Source organism: Taudactylus pleione, unplaced genomic scaffold (assembly GCF_031769625.1).
Source record: "Taudactylus pleione unplaced genomic scaffold, aTauple2 ptg000053l, whole genome shotgun sequence".
Classification (NCBI taxonomy): Eukaryota; Metazoa; Chordata; class Amphibia; order Anura; family Myobatrachidae; genus Taudactylus; species Taudactylus pleione.
Window position 1 is genome coordinate 43,589,075 of NW_028284455.1, and position 19,461 is coordinate 43,608,535.

Genomic DNA, 19,461 nt, shown 5'->3' on the forward strand with positions numbered 1-19,461 from the left:
AAGCTTCAGAAATAGCCATATGGATCCAGGCTGCCAAAGTTTGCTTTGAAGCAGGCCAACCCTTTTTACGGAAGCCATAGAGGACAAACAAAGCGTCCGACTTCCTAAACGAAGAAGAGCGGTCAACATAAGTCCTTAAGGCCCGCACAACTTCCAAAGAGGCCTCACCCACGGAAAGACCCGATGAGTTAAAGGCCGGAACAACTATTTCCTCGTTAACATGAAACTGGGAAACAACTTTGGGAAGAAACTCGGGCCGAGTGCGGAGCACTGCCCTGTTCCCATGAAAAACCAAGAAAGGGGGTCTACAAGAAAGAGCCCCTAACTCAGAAACACATCTGGCCGAAGCAATGGCCAGAAGGAAAACAGTCTTAGCTGTTAGCCATTTAATATCCACTGAGCCCAGTGGTTCAAACGGCGGTCCTTGGAGAGCCCTCAGGACCACAGCCAAATCCCAAGGCGCCACAGGTGGAACAAAGGGCGGCTGAATACGGAGAACACCTTGCATAAAGGTGCGCACATCCGGGATTGTAGCAATCCTACGGTGAAACCAGACAGATAGGGCCGAAACCTGTACCTTCAAAGAAGCAAGGCGAAGCCCATGATCTAGTCCCGCTTGCAGGAAGGCGAGAATCCGAGACAGACGAAACTCCCGCGGTGCATAACCTCTCGGTCGACACCACTGGAAGAACGTATGCCACACGCGATGGTATATCCTCGCGGAAGACGGTTTCCGAGCTCGTAACATGGTACGCACCACAGAGCTGGAAAACCCCCGGGACCTCAGCATGGCCGTCTTAACAGCCACGCCGCCAAAGACAGCCGAGTCAGGTCCGGGTGAAGACAAGGACCCTGAGACAGAAGGTCCGGTCGTAGCGGCAACCGCAGAGGACTGTCCACGGACAGACCCTGAAGGTCTGAGAACCAGTGCCGTCTGGGCCATGCGGGAGCTATCAACAGGAGCGTCCCTCCTTCCTGTTTGAATTTCCGGATTACCCGTGGCAGAAGGGAGACCGGAGGGAACAGGTATGCGAACCTGAACGTCCACCGGACGGACAGAGCATCCACCAGAGACGCCCCTTCGTCTCTTGTGCGAGACCCGTACACCGGCAACTTGTTGTTGTGCCAGGACGCCATGAGGTCGATTTCTGGAAGACCCCACCTGTCCACCAGTAGTTGAAAAACGTCCGGGTGCAGGGACCATTCCCCTGGATGAACGTCCTGGCGACTTATAAAGTCCGCCTCCCAATTTAGCACTCCCGGGATGAAGACCGCTGATATGGCCGGAAGATTGCGCTCCGCCCAAACCAGGATCCGAGAGACCTCTACGAGAGCCGCCCGACTGCGAGTTCCTCCTTGCCTGTTTATGTAGGCCACGGTGGTAGCATTGTCCGACTGGACCTGCACCGGGTGACCCTGGAGAAACCGCTGTGCCTGCAGGAGAGCATTGAAGACCGCACGGAGTTCCAAGATATTTATAGGAAGCTCCGCTTCTGTCGGCGTCCACCTGCCCTGGAACAAGTGTGGACCCGAAACTGCTCCCCAGCCCAGAAGACTGGCGTCCGTTGTCAACAGGACCCAATTTGGAACCCAGAACGGACGTCCCTTGTTGAGGTGGGTCGTCTTTAACCACCACGCAAGGGACAGGCGAACCTCCGGGGTGAGCACAATCGTCTGGAACTTCAGAGACTGAGGCAGCCCGTTCCACTTGGACAGGATCAGGTGCTGCAGAGGTCTGGAGTGAAACTGGGCGTATTCCACCATGTCGAACACCGACACCATGGAGCCCAGTAACCTCATCGCCGAGTGTAAGGACACCCGGCGGCTGTGCAGACAACTGCGCACCCTTGACTGTAAAGCAGAGATCTTGTCCTCCGTCACGAAGATCCTTTGCTGTCCCGAGTCCAATAAGGCTCCAAGATGCAGAATCCTCCGAGACGGGATTAGAGTGGACTTCTGCCAGTTGATTAGCCAGCCGTGCCGTTGCAGCAGTGCAATGGTCAGGTCCAAGTGGTTTAACAGGAGCTCTGGAGATCCTGCCACCAATAACAGGTCGTCCAAGTACGGCAACATGCGGACTCCCTGCAGCCGCAGAGAAGCCGCCATGACCGCCATCACCTTGGTGAAAACACGTGGTGCTGTCGCCAGGCCAAAAGGTAACGCCCGAAACTGGAAGTGGTCGCTGCGGATTGCAAACCGAAGGAACTCTTGATGGCGCAAAAGAATAGGGACATGCAGGTAAGCGTCCTGTATGTCCAATGACACCATGTAGTCCCCAGGTTCCAGCGCCAGAATGATGGACCGTAGGGTCTCCATCCGAAACTTCGGGACCCGCAAAGACTTGTTGAGTGCTTTGAGGTTGAGAATCGGACGATATGACCCATTGGGTTTCTGTACCAAAAATAGATTTGAATAGAAACCCTGGCCCCTCTGGGAGAATGGAACAGGCACTATAACTCCAGCCTGGAGCATAGTGTGCAATACCTTCCACAGCTCCGTAGCCTTGTTCCGGTCTGATGGTAGACCCGTGGTGAAGAATCGAGCCGGGGGTCTGTGCCGGAAGGAGAGGGCGTACCCGTGGGAGACCACCTCCAGAACCCAAGTGTCTGTCGTAGTGAACGACCAACACCGGGAGAACTGCAGCAGGCGGCCTCCCACCCTGGGATCCCCCAAGGGGAGACCTGGACCGTTAGGCCGCAGGCTTGTCATCTGGCTTGGGGGCCGGACGTCTGGTACTCCATGCCTGTTTCCGGGGCTTGACCGATTTCTTAGGGCCAGCCTGTCGAGGAAACGACTGTGGTTTGGGCCTGCCCTGGGCCCTAGATGACCGAAAGGACGATGGTCCAGAACCAGAAGGAGCAGCGGCCGACGGGAGACAAGCAGATTTGGCTGCCGCCAGCGTGGCCACAATCTTATCCAGATCCGGACCGAAGAGAACTTCTCCGGTAAACGGCAACGCTTCCAGACCTTTCTTGGAATCTGCGTCCGCCTTCCAGGATCGCAGCCACAAGGTGCGACGAGCAACTACCGCTGCTGAAGAAATTCTAGACACCAGAGTACTAATGTCTAGAGCCGCCTCGTTGATGTAGGTGGCCGAATCACGGAGATTGCCAATCAACTCCGCCTGTTCGGCCGGACAGTCGGATTCAAAAGAAGCCTCTAATGAATCCGCCCAGCGCTCCATCGCTCTGGCAACCCAGCAAATGGCCATAGCCGGCCGTGCTGCCCCCCCTGCAAGGGAATAAGCGGACTTCAGGCAGATTTCTACCTTGCGGTCCGTAGCATCCTTAAGTGAGGACATGGATGGCATCGGCAATGTGGCACTACGGACAAGACGGGTCACGTGAGAATCCACCTGTGGAGGGGATTCCCACTTAGCAAAATAATTATCCGCGAACGGATAAGCCACCGCCAGGCGTCTCTGCGGCTGGTATCTTTTGCCAGGTTGTTTCCACGCCTCCTCTAAATGGTCCACCAACTGACCCATCGCCCTTCACATCTTTGAAAAAGGCATACTTAGATTTAGCCGCTGGGGGAACTTCGTCCTCAATCACCAAGGCTGTGCGGACCGCCCGAATAAGTCCAGGAATATATACTTTGGACTTAGCATCAGCGTCCTTAGTATGGAGAGGTTCCTGATCGTAAGGATCCAGAATCTCCCCATCATCAGACGTCCCTTCGTCATCCTCATAAGGAGCGGACAGAGACGCCACCGGCCTTTTATGAGGCCGCATCACAGACTCCCCTTGCAACACATCCGACAAGTGCTGTACAGAACTCGTCAGGGAGTTAACCCACGCTGGCTCCTGAGAACCCGGGAGCGGGGAAATAGAGAGACTGTGGGGTACCACCAATTGTCGTGGGAACCCCTGCATGGGTGACGACACCACAGACTGCTGGGACAAACCCATCGGAGTAAACGCGGGCTGCGGAGCTAACTGGCCCACTAAAGCTGTTAACGCCTGAGCGAAACAAGCCCAGGGCGGCTCCTGTACCGGTGCTGTAACCGTAATAGGCCGCGCCATGGACAAACACTGCCGGCAAAGGCCCTCCGCGCTACCCTCCCCCTCCGCTAACGGTACTTTGCACGTGGTACACTGTAGCCGGAGGGGAAAATCACTTTCAGACATGATGGCACCACGTATGTGACCTCTCTCACCAATTAAGTATTAAATAGGCGAGAGACCACCCTGCAGCACCGCACCGCAAGGGCTTTAGCAGAAAGAACAGGGACAGTAATAAAGCTGACAGTTTAGAGAAAAAAAGTTACAGGCAGCGCTAGCACAGTCACATATAATGCAGAGAAATAACAATTCCTGCACTAACAGCGCTGATCACTCAACTACACAGACACAGGGCCTGGTAGGACACAGCGCTGCATACACAGACCTGAGCCACAGCGGAGGAGAGGTATGCGGGGGGACCCAGACCACGATGCTTCCTTCCAGACTTCCAGCAGCGTTCACCATGCGTTGCAGAGAAGATGGCCGCCGAGGAGCAGAGAGAAGCTGGCCTGGGGGAGGAGCGCTGACACAGGACCAGTCAGCACAGTGCAGAGAGGGCTGTGTGCAGCGGGGGAGGCGCCGGCTGTGAGACAGGGAAGGCGCGCTCCCCTGGCATGCATTTAACCCATGGGACGCCGCAGCGCTACCGCTCTGCTGCGGTCCGCTGTCCCAGGGGGTAGTGGAAGCGCAGGTTGGTCGCCTGGCTCCACGCTGCAGCCAGTCCCCAGGGAGCCCCCTGCCTGGGGACTTAGGACCATGTGATCAGCGGGGACCCACCGCGGGACCCCGCTGCTTACCTCTGTCCCCCTTGAATCCGGCCATGGTCCGGAGCATCTGGGGTCACCGCTAGCTGTGACCCCAGACGCCCACCAGCATCCCCGGATCAGTACCGGCGTTCTGGTACCGGCGGGGTGTAGGGAAGACAGCATGGACGTCAGGACTGACTGTCCATGCTGTTCATCCAGATGTGCAGCCACAGCTGCATGAAGAAAAAGCTTCAGGGGCTCTTCTAGCCCCCACTCCAACAGGTGCACCCGACTCCGGCCGGGCACCAAACTAAACTGAGGTGCCTTGGCCCGGGGGCGGGGTATAGGAGGGGGACCTAGTGCATCCTGGGAGGCTGAAAGCTTAACTCTTTGGTGCCCTGCGACTGACGTCACACCTATACCCCAAGGTATCCTGTGGATACCCTATGGACCCTGAAGTAGAAAATATTCTTTTTTTTTTCTCTTCATTTTAAGAAAAGAAAATGTAGAGTTTATGGCGTAACAGGTAGATCTCCAAAAAGGACCACACCCTATCAAATTTTAACAGACACTTGCGTTTCAAATACTTAAATCGTTCATGTGAAACAATAGAGTTCACCAAACTTATCCAGGAAGGAAGAGAGCGGGCTTGTGAAGCCATCCATTTGGCAATACACACCTGGGCAAGTGTAACTAGAATAGTGTACAGATAACAGTTTAGAACATCAGCAAGACCAAACATACAAATTTTCGGGTCTGCCAGGCATAGTTTAACCCCAGAGTTAGCCCAACAGCCTGGGACTTGAGACCAGAAATCAGCAATTAAAGGACAGGACCACAGCAGAAGCCAGAAAGCAGCAGCAGACGCCCCACATTTATGACAGGCAGTAGAAGACTAACCTCCCAGCCTACTCAGATGTACCGGAGTCCAATACTCTGTATTGAGTATATACTGAAGTGCCGACGGGATAACCAGTTACGTTAAAGGTAATGGCAGATGGTGTCACGGTACTGTGAGGTCTTGAAAATGCCCAGATTTGCATCAGTTGTAATCAGACATCTCGTGAGTCAGTTTGAAAACCTTCTAGGCTACTCATGGCAAGGCAACGTGAATTATCGTGAGTTCGAACAGGGAATGAAAGTGAACGCCCAACGTATGGGAAATTCCATTTCCGAAGTTACGCCGGCATTCAACATTCCTCGATCTACGGTGTCGAGTGTGTACCAGGAATACACCATGGAAGGAATTACCACCCAGCATGGACAACACAGTGGCCGACCATGGGTGCTTAATGATCACGACCAGTGGAGTGTGGCCAGAATTGTCCGTGGTAACAAACAACCAACACTGGCTCAAATCACTTCCACATTCAATGCAGGAGGTATCAGACACATACTAGCAGGACAGTGCAGCGTTCTTTACCTTCGTCATTGATCGGTAACCACTACGTTACATTGCTTGATGACCATTTGCAGCCCTTCATGGACTTCATTGTAACCCCACTATGATGGAATATTGCAACAGGATAATGCACCATGTCATCAGTCCAAAATTGTCCAGAATTGGTTCGCGGAGCATTCTTGAGAGTTCCGACGAATGGTGTGGCCACAACATTCGCCTGACATGAACCCAATCGAGCATTTATGGGACAAGGTGGAGAGGTCCATTTGAACCCAAAATCCTGCACCTACAAATATCAGGGACCAATGGGAAGCTATGCATGCGGCATGGGTCAACATCTTTCTAGAGGTCTTCCGTCCACTTGTTGAATCCATGCCATATCAAGTTGCTGCGCTTCGCTGGGCTAGAAGGGGTCCTACACGATACTAGGCATCTATCCCATGACTTCTGGCACTTCAGTGTATATAAAGTCTCATGATTTACAGACAAACTAATTTGATCCAACCTAAAGAATCTGAGTTACACAAATAGTGTTTCTTAGATTTGAAAAATCCTACCCTAGGCATTCCTGCATCCAGAGCCTACCTGATAAATAAATGCACTGTACTCTACACGGGAATGGCTGCACTAAAGTTGTATACAATAGTCTCAGCGTGCTGGCAAGTAGAGCAGTCTGCAATGGACATACTGATTGACATTTCTAATTTTGTTTTTAGACCCTACTTACAGATTTTGCCTTTTTCTGAATATCCACGATTTGAGACAGTAAATGAGTGATTTCTTCTTGCTGCCGCGCTGCGTCTTCAGTTTTCTTTGCTAAGTCCTCTGATATGCTGACAATCTGGATGTTGGCATCCCCTGAAATATAGGGGGTCACATTAAGGGGTCATATTAAGAAAACATAGAAAATAAAAAGGTAGCAAATTGTCAGGGGCATAAACTGATCCTCAGAAACAAATGCATAATTCATTTGATTTGTTGCTAGAGTAGGAAGGACTGAATGTACTGGTTAGCAGATGACTTACTTAGTTCTTTCACACAATCATTGACGAGCTGTTGTTCTATTTCCTCATATGTGATGGTCTCAGTTTCCAAGTGACATGCCTGTAAAAACAACACAATACCATGGGGACAGTGTAAATATAAAATTTATAAGGAAGTCTCCAACTTAAGTAATATATTTCCTAGCTGCATGATATCCCACTTCCATCAAAATTATTGTCATAAATAAAAGGCTTGCCTTTACATCATACATATAACACAAGGGAAACTCAGTATTTTGCACATACAGTACATTCTAGCGTGAAAACTCCAGGTTTCTTTGTGCAACGTTTATCACTCACTGTCCATACAGCGCAAACACAATAATTTTGAAGACTTAAAGAATACAAGATAGATCTGTATTAGTTCGTTCAGTCACTAGATGTCAGTAAAGAGCCACGTTTTGCAATGAGAATCTGCAGCAAGATGGGCAATAGGCGGACCTCAGAGAACTCACTTGCATCCCCCAGCTCCTTCCTGCTTGCCATCATATTTGCTTGTTATTGCTTGTAATGCTCATTTAAAAGGCCTGTTGATATATTATTAGAAATATGTCTTTCACTGATCAAATTTATTATTTTAAATTACTATTGTGATTAACAGTAATGTGCGCTCCTTTTTAATGTTTGAGGGCCGCCCAATGTGGCCTCCAAAATGAATCTGGTTGCCATCACTGCTTTAGACAAAGCACATTATGCACAATATTAAGACTACCCGTCTCAGACAATTACATGCACACAGATACATAAAATATGCCACCTATAAAATGATCTTCCAATTGTAATAGAGTGAGAAGAACTGTATGGGATCTCACCTCAGACCGGAGAACAATATTCTCATCTTCTAGATCTTTCAGTTTCTTTTGCAGGGAGTCAAAGTGGAAATAATTTTGGACGGAAGATGAAGATTCATTTCTTTTTAGACTTAAAAAGAATCAGTTACAATGTAAGAACATTATATACTTAAAAATATATACTTGAACTTAAAAAAAAAACCAAACATTAATAATAATTCAAATGAGGCAAAAGTACAGATTTCCATAAATAAAAAGAGCTGTAATAAGTGTTGAATGCACACATGGGGTGGTGTGTGAATGCACACATGGGGTGATGTATGAATGTATACATGGGGTGATGTATGCGAGAAGTGCCTTTTGTATACAAAGCGGAACAGAATATGCTGCGCTATATAAGAAACTGTTAATAAATAAATAAATACATGGGGTGTTGTATGTATACATGGTGAGTTGTATGTGAGACGTTAAGATGGATTGTTGTATGTAAAAAGTGTATACAATGGATGTGTGACATAAAAGCAACAAAACAACGGTATACTGCACGTGGAAAATAAAGCCGGGCCTAACAGAATCACAGATATCTGCAAATAGCAGCATGATCTTTGCATGTGTCCCTACTATACAACTGAGCACAGTTTATAGGTGTAGCACAACAACTCTTGTGAAAGATCAATTTTAAAAAATTTGGTCATATTTTAATTAGAGAAACCCATCATGTTTACTGTATGTACAATCAGGTGCATAAATATTGGGACATTGACCGAATTTTCATATTTTGGCCTCTATTCACCACCACAATGGCTTTGAAATGAAACAAACAAGATGTGCTTTAACTGCAGACTTTCAGAGTTAATTTGAGGGAAATTACATCCAAATCTGGTGAACGGTGTAGGAATTACAACGGTTTCTATTTGTGCCTCCCACTTTTTAAGGGGCCAAAAGTAATGGGACAAACTAAACAATCCTAAACCTAACTTTTACTTTTTAATACTTTGTTGCAAATCCTTTGCAGGCAATTACAGCCTGAAGTCTGAAACGCATAGACATCACCAGACGCTGGGTTTCATCCCTGGTGATGCTCTGCCTGGCCTCTACTGCAAATGTCTTCAGTTCCTGCTTGTTCTTGGGGCATTTTCCCTTCAGTTGTGTCTTCATAAAGTGAAATGCATGCTCAATCGGATTCCGGTCAGGGGATTGACTTGGCCATTGCATAACATTCCACTTTTTAGCCTTAAAAAACTCTTTGGTTGCTTTTGCAGTATGCTTCAGGTCATTGTCCATCTGCACTGTGAAGCGCCGTCCAATGAGTTCGGAAGCATTTGACTGAATATGAGCATATAATATTGCCCGAAACACTTCAGAATTCATTCTGCTGCTTTTGTCAGCAGTCACATCATCAATAAATACAAGGGAACCAGTTCCATTGGCAGCCATACATGCCCACGCCATGACACTACCACCACTATGCTTCACTGATGAGGTGGTATGTTTTGGATCATGAGCAGTTCCTTTCCTTCTCCATACTCTTCTCTTCCCATCACTCTGGTACAAGTTGATCTTTGTCTCATCTGTCCATAGGATGTTGTTCCAGAACTGTAATGGCTTTTTTTAGATGTTGTTTGGCAAACTCTAATCTGGTCTTCCTGTTTTTGTGGCTCACCAATGGTTTACATCTTGTGGTGAACCCTCTATATTCACTCTTGTGAAGTCTTCTCTTGATTGTTGACTTTGACACATATACACCTACCTCCTGGAGATTGTTCTTGATTTGGCCAACTGTTGTGAAGGGGTTTTTCTTCACTAGGGAAATAATTCTTCTGTCATCCACCACAGTTGTTTTCCGTGGTCTTCCAGGTCTTTTGGTGTTGCTGAGCTCTCCGATGCGTTCTTTTTTTAAGAATGTCCCAAACAGTTGATTTGGCCACACCTAATGTTTTTGCTATCTCTCGGATGGGTTTGTTTTGATTTTTCAGCCTAATGATGGCTTGCTTCACTGATAGTGACAGCTCTTTGGATCTCATATTGAGAGTCGACAGCAACTGATTCCAAATGCAAATGTCACACCTAGAATCAACTCCAGACCTTTTACCTGCTTAATTGATAATGAAATAACGAGGGAATAGCCCACACCTGTCCATGAAATAGCTTTTGAGTTGATAGTCCCATTACTTTTGGCCCCTTAAAAAGTGGGAGGCACATATAGAAACCGTTGTAATTCCTACACAGTTCACCTGATTTGGATGTAATTACCCTCAAATTAAATCTGAAAGTCTGCAGTTAAAGCACATCTTGTTTGTTTCATTTCAAAGCCATTGTGGTGGTGAATAGAGGACAACATATGAAAATTCTGTCAATGTCCCAATATTTATGCACCTGACTGTATATATTGACTGTATTGATCAAGTGCTCTATAAAATGTTTCAACATATACACTTTAGTCTTCAGAGTCTACGGCAAAGAATCCAAATCTTTTTCTTAGAAAGTATTCTAACACCTAACGTGAAAAAGTATATTAAGAAACCCACTTACAGATTAGGTAGATAAACTTTTCTTTCATTTCTTAGCCATTAGATAAATCATATAAACTGAAGATAAAGTCATTTGGAAATGACAAGCCTATGTTTTGCAGTACTTGTAAATATACTATTCTTCATAATGGGAGCACATTAAATGTACTGTATTTACATTCTATGAAACAGTCACTGATTTTCATATGTTGGTGTGACATTAGCACTAATTATTTCCAGTTTGCCTAACGCACTCTGACTCTCATACCACTCCTGAGAGGCACCATGCTATCCCTCCTTATTCTTATCCTGTCATTAATGGAGACACCCAGAAACAAAATTGCTTACAACATTTTATTCCTCGACATCGAGATGCTCCAAGTCTGGGCAGCTAAAATTAATGTAACTTGAAACATATCAAATATAAGAAAGCCTGCTACAGTAAAATACAGATGCGTGCATGTATTCATAGTCTGTCCTTACTTAGCACGATCTTTAGTTAGCTCTTATCTCTTTGGACTGTCCAGTGCTTTCCCTCCCTATACAAATAAACACCTAACAGGGGAATATTGTGAGGAGAGGCAGAACTCCCAGGGAGGTAACTCGCACTTTGTCCACATGAGGTCACAACACTGAGTAAGAGGATGGCAGTGACTTACGGGGTGGAGCAGATGGACTCTGGCTCACTCTCCTCAACTGCGTTGGTGTAAAACTGAAGTAACTCATCTTTCATGGACAATTCATGACGCAACTGCGACACCTGAAGAAGCCAAATGTTCAGGTGAAATCATAATTGTACATGAAAACAGTACAGGATACAGATCTATACACATATAAATATGCCTGAATGATTAACTTATACTGTGTTGCATGTGATGAAAAAGAAAATGGATAATTAGGACCGATCATATCCACCCATAAATAGTCCAGGACGCCGATAACATATAAAGTTAGAGGACACACAATGTAGCATTTTTATCATTTGTGACATTTAAATAGAAATGAGAAATATATTTTTTGGTCAGACCTCCATAGCTCAAAGGTTCCAGAAACTACAAGAGAAATAAAACATAACCTTCCTCATCACTGTATAAAACACAAGATGATATTTCCAGGTTAGCCAAGGTGAAGATTATAATTAAATTCAAATGACTAAGGAGTCTATATAACAGAGATAAAGTACCAACAAATCAGCTCCAAACTGTCATTTTAGAGGCTGTATTTGAAAAATGACAGTTAGAAGCTGATTGGTTGTCACTTTAACTCTATCCAAGGCTTAGAACCCTAAAGGACAATTATAGATAGTACAACAAATACCTGATTCTTTAAGATTTTTCAAATAGACAAATACACTGCAGACAGTGTGTGGGTGTCTAACTTCCCTGCTGAGAAATACAAGCACAGATACAATGGTTACACTAAAATATATATATATATATATATATATATTTATTAATATACGTCCACTTTTTACTAGTAGCATATCATGGAAAACTTTGCAAACCTGGGGAAGAAAGCCAGAATAATAAAATGTGGAATATTTTGTATGATAATAAACCTCTTTAACTGAACTTTATAAAGAGCAATAATAATAAACCATAATTTGCAGTCTGTTTTGAATGACACTTGTGTATTAACCAACTGATCTAAACACTCAGCAGGCATTTCTCTGTCTGCAGCACGTTTGTGGTTGCCAATACTCTCTCACAGTATTGGCTTAGAATCCCACCAAGGTCCTAACTATGTACAGTTTGTTCTCCTCAGTTTTTTGCATGAGTTTCCACCAGTTATTTCCCACAATCTAAAAATCATACTGGTAGTTTCATTTAAAACCTTGTAAATATGCGTTTGTATGTACATGTGGGAGGGAGTATGGGTCGTAAGCCCCACTGGGGTAGGGACTGATGCGAATGACTAAATATACTCCTTAAAGTCTGCAGAATGTGTGTGCGCTGTATAAATTACTGGTAATAAATAATTGACAGTATCCCATAGGTAAAATTTGAAATCGTAAATTTCATCCACTACAAAGTCATAGGGCTGACTGCTGAGTCCACATTATTGGGAATCTTTACCTCCTCTCTGATATGTTCAACTTGTTCTTCCAGGTACTCATTCCTTTCTGTAAGTGTTTTATTCTTCTTCAACAAAGACTGGCCAATCCGAGCAGCTAATTCTAGATCCCGTTCTTTCTGTGAGTGCGGGGAGAAAAATAGATCTTAAGAAATTATATGCAGCTCTGGTTGAAGTCTATGTAGTGATTGCACTGGACTACAGTACTTTCCAAAACTAAAAGGACAGTAAGATGACTGGAGTCTGTTAGATTCACAGAGGTAAATTTACTAAAGTGATAGTTTTTAGAAGTGGAGATGTTGCCCATAGCAACCAGATTCTAGCTATTATCTTCTAGAAGGTGCTAGTTAAATGTTAAGTAGAATCTGATTGGTTGCTATGGGCAACATCTCCACTTTTAAATACTCCCACTTTAGTAAATTTACCCCACAGAGTTGAAAACAAATGCACAACAATATAAGTCTCATGCCACAGATGAGCACCTTTCCATTAACCTGTTTCTGCACTACACCAAGGGGCAATTCCAATGGTTGCACAACACAGATATACATTAAATGAAGCAAAATAACTATTATTCAAGCACTAGTTACGATGTACTACACTTTCTGCTATTAAAAGATGACTAATCTTAAAATACAAGTTAATTCATATCAAACAGTTGCTAATAATGGACATGAATATATGTTTTTGAAGCTTATCAGAACAAAAGAATCCAAGATAAAGCTATGACTCAGGGGAAAACGGTTTCATGTGCACATCAGGCACCCTACCTTTAAGCCTTGGTGAAGTCACTTTAGAGGTCATCATAAATGGCTGATAACATATACAAATACTTTATATATGGAAATAAAATACAGAAAATCTACCAGTTCTGTGATGGAATTGAAAAGCCTACATATCCAGCATTTGGGAATGTCACAAGATCCCTTTTCTTAATTTTTGATCAGCTTCTCCCAAACATATCACGGAACATTTATGAAATGTGTTCCACAGTAAACAGAGAACAAAACGGAGTTATAACCTGTAGCAAATAGATCAGTGTCAAACTACACTTTTAAAAGTAATTTGATTAATTGCTATTGGCAACAACACCTGCATTTCTGCAGTGACCTAGGGAACAGTTTTCATACGGTGCTCAACTAGCTAAAGGCAACATCACCAAACAGGTGCTGTGCAAGCCACAGACTGAAATTTACATCTAGTATAATAGTGTCTATGTGCATTGTAACTTTACTTTAGTACATTGTTTAGGCAAAGAAACTGTGCACTTTGTTGTTATCAACGTGATACAAAATAGCTGGCACACCCTTATCAAAGTCCTCTATATAATTGATTGTATGAACCAGTACCATTGCAACTTTTACTTCTCAAAACCACTAAGACCTCATTTACCACAGACAGTACAGGTGGTTCAATCATTTACTTTTCTGTGATATGGAAATAGTTTATGCAAGTTACTAGCTACATGTTTAAATGTAACTCTTTGTAGGTTTAATAACTATATTCACATATATCTTTCACAAAGACCAGGCTAGTGAAGGCTTACTGTGGCTTGTAATGGTTCCACAGCAATCGTTATATCCAAGAATTATTCTATCAAACTTGGATCATTTTTGAAAATGTTGGCAAAGATGACCAGCAGATGAGCACTAACAGCACTACCAGAACAATTACCCCACTCACCCATATGTTTTGGCCTTTCACCCTAAGCAGCATAAAAGATGGATCTTGGTGACCAAGGCTGGACCGGTCTGTGTGTGCTCGCTTAAAAGTTTTTAAAATGTAGTTCTGTCAAATGATTTACTGTAACATGGATCCTCAGTGTCACTGAAAACTAAACAAGTGATAAATACCATCTAGACAATTATTTATCAAAAGACCCCTACAATTACTGATAGCATATAAATAATATTTAAGGGGACATTTTCCTTCTAGGCAAGTGCGTGTAAACTAATCACTTGTTGTGCAGTCTTGTAGAGCTTAGAACCGGACAGCTCACCATAATGACATTTGCTAGAATTACTATCATACCTTATAAATGATTTTAAGACATTTTGTTGAAGCGAGTGCACTCACACCTACAGACAAAACACAATGAAGCTCTCTACACATACAGATCTGCCACAGACAATCTCCTGCAGTCTCTCAATACACCTGGGATGTATACGTCAGAAGTCATGGGATTCGTAATACTGTTACCCTGGAATGCGCTACAAAATTATCTGCAACTTTAGACTTCTGTTAGCATTACCATGTTTATGATTGCTTACTTAAAATACATTATATAAACTTGCAACAACTATTAATACTACTAGATTTCCCCCTTTCCTTCCACAGTCTGTTCCCATTCCCTCTCACATTAGTGCACAACTTGTTCCTGAGGCACATGCTTGTCTATTGTCCTAGGTCTCACCATCCAGCTCTTACAGTATAAATTATCAGGGTTTTCTTTTCTGAGGGTTCTCAATGTTACGGTGTGCAGATTGAGTCTCCTATATCCAAATATTCCCAAATACGGAATATTTTTAGCATGACAGAGTGAAATCCTTGCTTTCTGATGGTTCAGTGTACACAAACTTCATTTAAGGCACAAAATTATAAAAAAATATAGTACAAAATAACCTTCAGGTGGGATGTAGTCGGCGTGTGGGATGCCGACGGTCTAAATACCGGCGGCGGAATCCCGACAGCGTCGGGATCTCGGCACCAGTATCCTGACCGCCGGCATCCCGAAGGCAAGTATCGAGGGTTAGGGGAGGGTTAAGTTTAGGGGAGGCAGGGTTAGGGTTAGTAGTACTAAATTTACCTACGTGTGTCGGGATTCTGTCTGTCGAAATGCCGCTGTCGATATCCTGACCAGCGGCATCCCGACCGCTGGCATCTCATACCCAACCCCCTTCAGGCTGTGTGTATAAGGTGTATATGAAATATAAATGAATTTCATGTATGTACACAAACTTTTTTGATGCTCAAACGTATTAAAAATATTGTATAAAATGACCTGCAGGCTGTGTGTATAAGGTGTACAGTATATAACACATAAATGCATTCTGTGTTAAAATTTGTGTCCCATTCCCACTTTATTTCATTATAGTATGCAAATATTCCAAAATACAGAAAATTACAATATCCCAAAAAACCCTGGTCCCAAGCATTTTTGATATGGGAGACTCCCGCCATCGCAGGTTTTAGGGTCGAAAATTTATCGCGCTCGTCCCCACATATCCCTGTATTCAATTAGAAATCGGCGAAAACGGGACCCGGCGAAAAGTAAATCAGCAAAAAAGTTCTGTTATTTTTGGGGAAATCAGCCTGACACCCCCCAAAAGATGGTCTGACAAGGGGGTTCACTATGGGTACCTCCGAATAGCTCTGCTAAAGGTATTTGGGGTCTTTAAATGGTCTCAATAGGTGCTTTTTAGCGTCTGTGGGAAAGTGGTGAAGAATAGCATTTAGCATCTTTTTTGGGGAAAAATAAGGTAGTCCCATCAAATTTGGGGTACATGAAAATGGGTGCTAGCATATTTTAAAGTGGCTAATGTGAAGTTTTAAAAATCGTGAAAAAAAATCTACCTTCCGCAACCACCGGCGCTTAAAAAAACAACACTTTGGCCATACTTGGGGACCTTCCCCCCTGTGTCTATTTTGCTAGTTTAGAAGTTAGTCCTCCAACTTTGAGGTGTCCTGTGGTACTTTTTAAAACATTTTGGACACAGAATACCTTTGGGGGCCGATCCAAGCGGTGCAGGGTGTTTTTTGGAAGTCTGCACCCCAATTCTGCACTCTCTCGCCACCTATTTATAGATGATACTTTTTCGCTGGTCCCAATGCATTGACTTTTCACTTCGGCGAAAAATCAGAAAAATTGAATACGGGGATAAGTCAAATCGGCGAAAATGAAGTCATCGGCGAAAAAGTTTCACCAAGAACGACTTTTCGCAGCCTAACTGAATTTGGCCCTCAACCTGTACTGGCACTTTTTTTTCTGAAAACAGGAAGATCCTCTAGCATCAGCGCTAGTATTTTGTCACTGTTGCCTGGGACTTATCTCCAGTCTCCATTCCAGCTACTTCATAGACACATTTTTAGAAGCCAGAGGCCAGTTTAGGCGACTTTCATAGCAGGTTTTCCTGTATTCCTAGAATAAATGCAATGCCTCTCCCTAGTATACTTGTCTTACAGTATCTCATTCTTCCCTCCTAGTATTATACTATTTCCAGCCACACCCCCATCCCATTTGGCTGCCTAGCTCTCCTGACATGTCTCCCCCTGTAATTAGCCAATACTTAGTAAACGGTCTTGGCATTTGTAGCATCCATTTTAATCCCCTCATGGGATAAATTTACTCTATGGGAATACTGAAGCATGTATGTTTTGTAATTGCTACCCCATGGTTACACATGTTATACAATCTGTTATTCAGTCTATTTCTGGTCTCCCTGTACTATTGTACTCTTACATCTACTATTTGTCTGTATATAAATGGACTGTTGTATAATGCAAGGCCATATTGTAAATGAGGAATTTATTTGACCGACTGATTTAGACTGTGAAAATGGCTTTCTATGCACAAAATAAAAGAAATTGTACAATATAGTATATATATATATATATATATATATATATATATATATATATATATATACATACACATACATACATACATACACACACATATACATATATACACACACACACAATTTTTTATATTTTTTTTTCCCCAGGAACAATCCGCTAGATATGAGACAATGGGCTTACAAAGAGAATTGCTGGGTGGAGCCAGACTGTGGTATTAATTGGTGTTTTTCATTTGGAGAAACTGCTATCAAGTATGATAACAGGAGATGCATATCACTCTTCCCTTATGACAGAGGTGGGGAACCTTTTTTCTGCGAAGGCCATTTTGAAATATATAACATTGTCGGCGCTAGTGCAGGCCACGCCCATACCACATGACATCACACGGGGTGGGGTCACAATTGCCGGTGAATGCAGCAATGCCCGGATCATCCTGAGGATGCTTCGGGGGAGCTGGTGGGCAGCGGTATGACCATCTGAAGCGTCCAAAGGAAGCTCCAGGCGACACTGCTGCTTAGATTCTGGCTGCAGTGTGCCATTCTAGGCCCCCTGCTAGCCAGATGAGGCGAGCAGAAAAATGCTCAGAGGGCCAGACCAAATGATTCCAAGGGCCTTTACGGCCCCCGGACAGGAGGTTCCCCATCCCTGTCTTATGATATAAACGTTGTTGCAATACACTACAAGCTGTGACGATTTTTGCGGGCCTTTATGACAACCAAAAGGGATGTGACCAATAAGATTAGGGTTATGGCCATTGATAAATTGGGCTTGTAGCTAATACAATTGGAAGTTGCATGGGCAGTGTGTGTATCTGGCTTACTTTGTCCCATGTTGGGGATTATGCTATCATCCAGAAATTGTATTTAAGATGTGGCTTTAATAATTGATTGGATAACTATATTTAACAGATTAACATTCTTTCTTAATGTAAAAAAATATATATGTTTTATCACACACGCAAATAAAAATACTGTGGTTCCAACCAAAACATGAGAATGTGTGCAATGGACAGTTTGACTTGCAGATAAGTCATGGAAATAAATGCAAATTGTAGGCTGTTACTACAATCAATACATTGTGCTGCCATCAAATCCACAGAACAGACCGTTCTTTCCTAGCTACCAATATACATTTTACATCACAAGTCACATATATAGATTAATGCACCTTCTGTTAAACTGCAAGAAAATGTATAATGTTCATTAAAATTCTGACTCAACATACGATAGCACTTCGCCACCTCTGCTCCCTGCGCTCGCTACCCATATGCGATTTATGCGTGATGGTTGAGTCTGCTCCCCCAATCCGATCTCTCTATGCAAACCTCCCTAACTAAATATTCTCGTCTCCCGTTATCCAAATGGCACGTTTTTTCTTTCTATCTTATAATACTTTTTGCCCAGCAATTGGCATTTCCGATGATATTTTGTTTCTCTTGATAGTCCTGTTCCCATCCCCCCATTACCCTCCCACCCCCTCTACTGCTCCCCCCACATGCCTATTGTTATTTTATTGAAAAAATGGCTCATGTATATTGTTCACTATACCTGTGTTTTTCCATGTTACTCTTCTATGAGTATTCAAAATAAAGAAATTTAAAAAAAAAAAAAAAAATTCCACTCAAAACACAAATCTGCTAAACAGCTGTTGCACAAGTTATCTGAATGGACCATATTTGATCTACGACATTATAAAGGCCATGAAAATGCTTTCTGAGGATGATGATGGGCCACAGCTGGGTGTACAGTATTATAATATATTTTTAGTGCTTATTAAAAATTTAACCTCGAATGTGGAAGGCACCATGCCTTTTGGGGCTGCCCTGTCCCCCGCCCCTTCAGGGGGGAGGTGTACGCTCTCATCAAGGATGTTTTAAATCTTACTCTACCACCTGACAAAGTACTGGTCTTACTTTATTGTCCTCTGTCATATATTGATATCAGCCAGGGCCATTATTGCCCAGAACAGGAAATCTTTGTCCCTCCTCTTCTTTGTCAGGTCATTGAAAGACTCAGTATCACTTTGAAATGGAAACCCTGGGGGTCCATTACTCCACTAAACCTGCCTCCCTATTATGAAATGGTATCACTGGCACCAATATATCACAGAGGGCAAAGGAGCTCCTTCACCAAGTCCCAATGCAAACTGTCTCCATCCTCCCTTTTATCTGAACAAACCACGTGCTGGTGAGACAGACTAATTATATACTGTTTTTTTCCCCAAGTACATTTGCTTGTACTGTGTTCCGATTATCTCTGTGTCTGCCTTTTTTCTAACATTTCGATACTTTGGAAGGTCTTAGAAAAGTTCATAC

At 43.8% G+C, this 19,461-nt stretch overlaps 1 protein-coding gene across 9 annotated transcripts in view; it reads right to left on the minus strand.

Annotated features, from left to right (window-relative positions):
* Positions 1–19,461, minus strand: part of TRAK1 (trafficking kinesin protein 1) — a 186,792-nt gene that overhangs the window by 37,693 nt on the left and 129,638 nt on the right. For all 9 annotated transcript variants that reach the window (XM_088462849.1, XM_088462827.1, XM_088462825.1 and 6 more), the window contains 5 exons: positions 12,572–12,688; positions 11,156–11,256; positions 8,008–8,116; positions 7,178–7,256; positions 6,880–7,010 (listed from right to left, as the gene is read on the minus strand). In XM_088462849.1, the coding sequence (XP_088318975.1) occupies positions 6,880–7,010; positions 7,178–7,256; positions 8,008–8,116; positions 11,156–11,256; positions 12,572–12,688 (537 nt within the window). The remainder of the gene's footprint in view (positions 1–6,879; positions 7,011–7,177; positions 7,257–8,007; positions 8,117–11,155; positions 11,257–12,571; positions 12,689–19,461) is intronic.